General features: G+C 48.5%; 1 protein-coding gene and 1 long non-coding RNA gene across 2 annotated transcripts in view; both read right to left on the bottom strand.

The window, feature by feature from the left end:
* Window positions 1–2,909, bottom strand: part of LOC103613262 (creatine kinase S-type, mitochondrial) — a 13,355-nt gene extending 10,446 nt beyond the window's left edge. The window contains exons 1-3 of the mRNA XM_017730824.1: window positions 2,697–2,909; window positions 1,631–1,726; window positions 1–207 (exon numbers count right to left, since the gene is read on the bottom strand). The exon at window positions 1–207 is cut by the window's left edge and continues 7 nt beyond it. Coding sequence (XP_017586313.1) covers window positions 1–207; window positions 1,631–1,726; window positions 2,697–2,858 — 465 coding nt within the window. The 5' untranslated portion in view covers window positions 2,859–2,909. The remainder of the gene's footprint in view (window positions 208–1,630; window positions 1,727–2,696) is intronic.
* Window positions 2,910–3,987: 1,078 nt separating this feature from the next.
* LOC108445862 overlaps window positions 3,988–7,510 on the bottom strand; it is a 7,189-nt gene continuing 3,666 nt past the window's right edge. The window contains exons 2-3 of the long non-coding RNA XR_001860893.1: window positions 6,050–6,123; window positions 3,988–4,021 (exon numbers count right to left, since the gene is read on the bottom strand). This is a non-coding gene — a long non-coding RNA (uncharacterized LOC108445862). The remainder of the gene's footprint in view (window positions 4,022–6,049; window positions 6,124–7,510) is intronic.

Genomic DNA, 7,510 nt, shown 5'->3' with positions numbered 1-7,510 from the left:
CTGCTCGCGCTCGGTCATGCTGGTCAGGCTGTAGTCCTTGCCGGACAGGTCCCCCCGCAGGCCGGACAGCGCGGTGACCACGACGTTCTCGACCTCCCTGCGCTCGGCGCGGGTGCAGGCGGGCGGCAGGCTGAGCCCGCGGATGCTGCGCCCGGTGCGCACCCGGGACGAGAGCACGTAGCGCTCATCGAACTGGCCCTGGGTGATCTGCGGGGAGACAGGGCTCAGTGCTCGCCTTCCATCCGCCTCTAAAACCCAAATCCCGTCGTGCACAAAGAGGGGCTTCTCTCTGCCCAGCCCCGGCATCCTCTCCACTCAGGACAGCGGGAGCCCTTCAAGAGCTTTGGGCACCAGGAGTTGTTTTCAGGACCAACACCTTTCTCTGGCTGAACGAACATGTTGGAGTGACCAGCTGGTCCTGCATGGTCCCCAAATGTGGAGTCCACGTGGCTTTTGGAAAATAGGGATATGGGCAGAGGCAGAGGGCCAGGTAAGGAAATCCTTTGGAAGAGGGAAGCTCAAAATGAGCACAGCGTAGCTGAACTATGAAGGAAGTACTGAGCTGCACATAAAGTTTGACCCTATGTATGTGGGGGTACTGGATTCAACTCCTGCTTTCATTGCATGCCTTAGACCCATGTTAATCTGAGGAACTCCAGCCCGAGGAATTCCAGCCCAAGGAATTCCTCCACACCAGAGAATGGGTGGCTTCATTGGAGGCCCAGCTGAAATGTCTCTATACAAACACACCATAGCATGGGCAATAAGCAGGAGGGGTCAGATGTGCCACCTCACCGGCATCATGGGGATGTGGAGGGACATTCCTGTGACTTGGAGTGGAAGGATACAGGCTTCCTGGGAAGGCAGGCAGGGGAGATGAGGGGGGGGTGTCATCCTTTAAAGCAGTGACCAGCTGGAGTGCAAGATCACTAACTGGAGTGCGGGAGAGCAGACCTCTGCCTCTCCAGGGATCTGCTTGGCCAAGCAGCATGGGGTAAATCCCTGGAGGGAACAGGGGCCCAAGGAGCTGGGTAATATTCATGGATCAACCCCTCCAAGCTCAGGAGTGATGCATCCCAACAAAGAGGGCACCAGGAAAAAACATCAGGATGCCTGTGTAGATGAGCAAGGAGCTCCTGAACAAGCTCAGATGCAAACAGGAAATCTACAGAGGGTGGAAGCAAGGACAGGTATCCTGGGAGGAGTACAGAGCAGCTGTGGCTGCCCCTGGATCCCTGGAAGTGTCCAAGGCCAGGCTGGATGGGGCTGGGAGCACCCTGGGATAGTGGAAGGTGTCCCTGCCCATGGCAGGGGCTGGGAATGAGATGGGCTTTAGGATCCCCTACAGCCCAAACCATTTTCTGATGATTCTGTGTTCTCTAAGCTCATGAACAGACCCAGGTGCCCAGTGAGGCTGTGTCCCAAATGCTTGGTACAGCTGGCACTTATTCCCTGCTGAGAACAAGGGCTGCAGCTGACAGGGCCATGACTGGCATCTCATTTTCCTTAAACATAAAATTGGGTCTTCACAGTTGGATCTAGAAAAGTAAAAGTACTGTTGCATACAGCATCATCATTGGAATAAGCAGCTCAGAGCCTTTCTTGTGGCATTGTTTTGTTTCAGTCCTACCTTGGATGCATCCAGGTCCGTGTGGTGCTTCATTGTCCGTGGATCGTAGCCATTATGTCTCGCTTTAATGACAGGGTCAAAAATCTCAGCAAACACCTGCGGAGTCAAGAGAACATAGAGAGAGTCTGCAGCATCACAGGAACGTGTCCTCGCAGCAGCTCCAGACAGAAGGCCCTGTCTGCAGTTACCATAGACAGGGACTGAACAGCCAGGCTGGGGTTTGGGGTGTATTGCCAACCAGAACACACTCCAGAGCCCCCCCAGCCACTTGCCTCTAGGTTCTAGGTCATGCAGGAGTACCCTGAGTCTGCCCTGCCATGGGAAGAGTCCTGGTTAGAGCCACTTGGCTCAGCTGTGCCCACAGTGAGCCCCAGCACAGCTCCCTGCCGGGGAGCAGCAGTGCACACCTGGACAGGCACACCAAACCCAGGAGCTGAGAGTCTGGAGTGGCAGATATCCAGCCCACACTCACTGGGACACTGTGGGGAGGCTGCACAGGAACAGGCACCACTGCAGGTGGATGAAGGAAGCAGACCACAGGGATCAATAACAATAAGGACTTTCTTCTGTTTTCCTCTTCTCATTGCAGAGCTAAATGAACTGTCCACCCTGATGCTGTTTGCCTTCAGTTTTCCTCGTGATCCAAAGGCTATGGCTTAGTGATGTCTGGCACTGCCCAGAAGATATGTCTGCTTTGCTTCTGCCTGTGCTGATTCACAATGTGATTTCCACATCATGTTCATTTTGTGTGTCTCAGAGTTGGACAGTTTTTCCATAAATTAGGTTTAGTTGTAGGAAGGAAGGCAGCTGCTGGAGGCAGGTAGCAGCTGCTGCCAAGGGGGTACATTTTATTACCTTCAGCTGCAGCAGAGGGGGCACGTATAGTAATACCACATGTCCCTGCTTCTCCTAATGCGCAAAAGAAGGGAAAACACCAGCCTGCCCCCAGTGTACCCTCTGGGACACAATTTCTCTTGTGAACATGCTCCATTCTGGGAATCTGTCTTCATCCGACAGGAACAGCACCACGAGCACAGACCCAGCCAGTCCTGTGGAATCCTCTTACCTCATAGGACTCTTCGTCCCCGGCCACCATGCCCACTGTCTTGATGAAGGGGTGGCCGGGGTTGTCCACCCCAGTCTGGATGCACTGGTCCAGGGTGTACCCGTTGGGGGTCATCTTGTCCCTGAGGCGGGAGTAGATGCCCGGCGTCAGGCACTCGGCCATGCAGTTGTTGTGCTTGCGCAGGTCGGGGTAGTCAGCACTGCAGAGAGAGAAACCCGAGGCATTACTGTGTCCCCTGGACAGTGACCTGGATGGTTTGTGAAGCTAAAAGTGTAATTATTCTTGGTTTATATGCTGCATTGAATTTTAGGAAGGAAGGAAGGCTCTGGTGCTGAACGTGCCCCACATTGCACCGTGCTTTGTGCTGCTGGGGGCCATCAGGGAAATGGGGCCCAGTGAGATCTGAAAGGGCACTGAGCCCCACTGAGACATCTGAGTCAGGCAGGAAAGAGCCCCAGCATCGAATTGCTCAGCTAGATAGACATTTAAGTTTAGATGAAGAAGAGCTCTTTGTTTGCAGCCTGGGTGCTCTCACAGCTTCATGGACATCAGAGGGATTGTCTGACCTGCCAGCTGGGCAGTGCTTCTTGTAAAATACAGGATTTGGTTTAATGGCATTGTTATTTGCAGAAAGCTGCAGGCTGTATGAAGCCAGGGAAAATAAAGACGTTAGGCTTTAGAAAGGGGTCTTTGCAACTCTGTCAGTCCTCAGCTACCTTGTACTGGTAGTGATTTGCTTTATGCACAACTCTGGTATTTCTCTAAGAATATATTTTAGCTAGCATACTACAAATTACTTAATTAATAAAATTAAAAGATGTCAGATCCCTATCCACATTAGTTTTGGCAAGTCCGGCCAGCAAAGTCAATCTACAGAGAAGAAGACCTGTAATTACTTTCTAACCGTCAGCCTGCCAGTTTGTAACAGAATTAGGAGTATTTCCAGTACAGCAGTAATCAGGAGATTATTACTGCTTGCATGGTGAAAATATTTTCAGTTTTCCCAGTGGCAGAGTCCGTACAACCAGCAGGTCCCGTAGGTGGACCTGCAAAGCTGTTGGTCACTGATGAGTTAAATATAATGATACACTACTAAACTTGAGGCATATCTTAGGCTTCCTGTTGTTCAGCAGTGTTGGTTTTGGTTGGTTTGGGGGTTTTTTTTTTGTGAGTGTTGATATTATCCACATCCCTTGCAGGCCATTACTGGTGCTGCCCAGAAGTGGAGATGTTGGCGACGGTGCTGTGTTTGGTGCCACACAGCCCAGCGATGGCACACACGGGGACTGTGCCGCTCTGATGGGGTCAGGTGCCAGCCATCCTCTCTGCAAGGAGCACAGCCAGGGTCAGCACCAGCACTGCAGCAACACCCCCAGCTCACGCCCCAGAACAGGACATTCTTCCCCATTAGTAGCTCGTGCTCGTCCGGTGTGTTCAGGGAAATGTGGGGATTTACGGTGCGGTGTGTGGCGTGTGTGTATTCGTCCTGTTTTGTTCTGCTGGGGTCTAAGTCTGAGCAAGAAAATGGCATCTTCTGTGGGACTCTGAAAGAGGCAATGCACGTTTTTTCTTACAAGAATCAGATTTGGGTTAGTATTGTTGGTGACATACAGCTCCTGTCCAAGTAAAGGACAATTCTATGAACCTAAACTCCAGTTTGTGTCATCGACAGAAGCTTTTTCTTAAAACTGGACTCTGGTAAATCACTTTTGTGAGATGAGCATGGAAGATTTACAGAAAAACATGACATTTCTTCGAGGATATGCTGTTTCAGTTGTTTTACCAAAAGTTTTCTCAAGTATGTTTTTATGCAATCTCTTCACCATTCTTTTGGAGGTTATACTAAACTCCTCAAAGCGTTTGATTTTATTTTTAGTGAGCAAAGAGTTCTAATTCCCAATAATTTTCTTGTAGGTCTGGGTCAGTTAGGGCCAAACCCTTTACTTCTTTGTCTTTTTCCCCCTTGTCCAAAGACAGATGCAATGTTGCATCTTTATCTTCTCACTTGGTAACAACTTCTTCGGTGCTTGCATGTTTTTATGTTGCAAACCAGTGTCTTCTTTCTACATCACATCTGTGAGCTGATGTGTTCCAAGTTTGGAGTCATTTGTTTCATGTCCTCTGTTGTGCTTCAGCAATTTTTTACTGGAATCTTTTCATTCTGTCTCTTCCATGTCTTTGAAACACAATATCCAGTTAATATAACACCACTTCCAGAGAAAGGTGATGACTGTTTGACAGAAATTTCAGTATTTTTTCACTGAAAGATTCTCCCATAATCTATGAATTCATTTAGGTGAGCTGCAGGACAGGCTCTTGTGACTGCAACAGGAATCCTCCCTCCCAAAATGCAGTACGAGTGTGTTTGACTATAAATAAAAATCAGATAAGAGGTTTCTGATGGAGATTTTTCTGATGATTTCTTTTCTGTGTGTTTAGCAGATGGCTCTTGTGCCTTTTCACAGTATAGCACCTCATCCTACACTCTGGAAATATTTCCTTGTGACTAATCTTCACAGAACTATTGTTGTTATACCTAAATGTCTGTGAAACACCATGTGTATTTTCCCAACAGCTCTGTGTATTTATAGTTCTGTTTCACCATTGCAAGGAATTGGCTGGCAGTCAAAAACCTGTCCTGAAAACTATCAGCCATATCACAATCCCACTGCAGATGATGATATTATGACAAACAACCCCAGGCACTCATCAGCACCTCTACCACCGTGGATTTTTTGGGAGCTTCTGAACCCTGTGTGGCTTTAAGGGACAAATATGGTTTGTACATCTGATTAAATCAGTGGAAGCATGTGCAGGGTGTGTTTAGGAAGAAGTGTGAGGCACAGCAGTGTAACCATGGCCTGTCAGAAACCCCCAGAGGCTCCGAGGGCTCTGTGTGCCCAGCCCGTGGGTGAGGCGCGTTCTGTGCTCCCCTGCCCCAGGTCTGCTGACCTGCCCCGGGCACAGGGTGCAAACAGAAACCAGAACCCGTGAGCAGAAAGGGAAATTAAACACCTGGGAAAAGAAAGAGATGAACCCTGGGGGAAAGGCAAAGAGACCTTCTTGGTGCCTCAGAGCGTGCAGGCTTTGTGCCATGGTTGGTGTTGTGGCTTTGCTGCTGAGTGAGCCTGAGAACCCCTCCTCACCCTTATTTCTGCCTGTCTATGCCTTGGTGGGCTTTGATCCCCAAAGCAGGGCCAGCTTTACCGCCAGCTTTATCATGTGCCAGGCCACAAGTGTTTTCCCTGTGGGCAGTGTTATCTGCAGCTGGCTGCAGGCTCATCCCCAGGACAGTCTGGCATTGCTGGATCTCTGGGAAGGTTTCCCTGACCCTCAGGCAGGCTCTGCTTTACCTGACAGACACTTCTCTGGCAGCTCCTAGAAGCCTCTCACACTGGAGACGCCACAGACTGTGCAGGTTGTCTACCTAAAAAAAATATGAACCATCGTAAGACAGGGTTTGTTTCCCTCTTTTAAAAAAGACATGGTGCTTAACTACACATCTCTTCCTACAATGGAAGGTACAACCTTCTGACTGGAGCATGGAATTGCCATCAGTTGTGACCATCGAATGCAAAGGGTCTAGGGGAACATGAAAGTTGGAATGCCTTAAGAGAAGACAACCAGCGTCTGGAGAGCTGTGGAAAGTGAGCGTAATCCTTTCCATCACAGTGCTGTGACTCCTGACTCACTCACAGCTTTGGCCACAGGGGTGGACTCTAGTCCTGGGTATGAATGTCCTGCAGCACAGGCAGTGCAACCAAAGCAGCACAAAAAGACTGCTCAAAAACCTGGTGTACAACCTTAGCAAAGAAAGTTTTTACTTAATGAGGGCAAAAAACGAATAAGGAATTTTATTGGACAGGAAACAATATCATTTGAGGGTTTTTTTCCGTATTTTGCCTTTCAAAAGATAACATGATTTTTAAGTAATGCTTTGCTTCAAAACAAACCTTTTAAAAGATTCATTTGGAAAGAGTCTGAATGCAATGGCCTCAAACTAAGAAAAGATCCTCATCAAAGCTTTTTGTCAAGTCTGACCTCAAATCATTAATATATTCATCTCCTCTTCCCCCACAGAAATTGTCAGCCTGCCACTACAGTAGGTTTGCACCACCATTACCTCTGATTAAAGGAGTATGTTTTTCCTAGGAGCACTTTAGAATTACTGTGCTGTGATTCAGGTTTTGCCATAGACCATCTCTAAGCCTCCACTGCAAGGATTTCACTTTCATCGGGGTAATGTAACCACTGCACAGCCTAAAAAGTGCAGGTTTTTCTTTTGCAGGAGTTCCCTGAGTGTCTTCCCCTGTGCTCATGACAGAAAATCGATTTTCTCGGGAGTGTCTGTGGTGCTGCCATAGTGCAGCTGGGACGGCGAAAGAACACTGTTTCAAGATCAGAAGAATTTTTGAGGGTATCAGTTTTAACCCTTGGGAAGGGATTGAGTGTTTGCCTGAGCTGACCAGGTGTGCTGGGGGGAGAACACCTCCCTTAGGAAGGCATCTGTTTTGTGCTCAAAACCATGTAGAGACAGTATGAAAAAAGGGAAGAGAAATAAATTCTAAGGATTAATCAACCTGAGGTTAAAAAACCCTCACCAAAACAACCCAAACTCTTATTCCTGGCCTGCATGTCTGTTCAGTTTAAATCAATGGCCTTTGTTACTACTCTTAACAGTTCGTTGCAGACATTTCTACCCATTATTTGTTCCACATGCACCTCCTTCATAACTCGCTCTTTTTTCATGCCTCTACATCAGCTTTTCATGACATTTCAAACTTAGAGATCATGTTCTGTCTCTGCCCTGAGCT

This window comes from Corvus brachyrhynchos, unplaced genomic scaffold (assembly GCF_000691975.1).
Source record: "Corvus brachyrhynchos isolate BGI_N302 unplaced genomic scaffold, ASM69197v1 scaffold144, whole genome shotgun sequence".
Lineage (NCBI taxonomy): Eukaryota > Metazoa > Chordata > Aves > Passeriformes > Corvidae > Corvus > Corvus brachyrhynchos.
The sequence above is the reverse complement of the archived record's forward strand: the minus strand, read 5'-3'. Positions and strand labels throughout refer to the sequence as shown.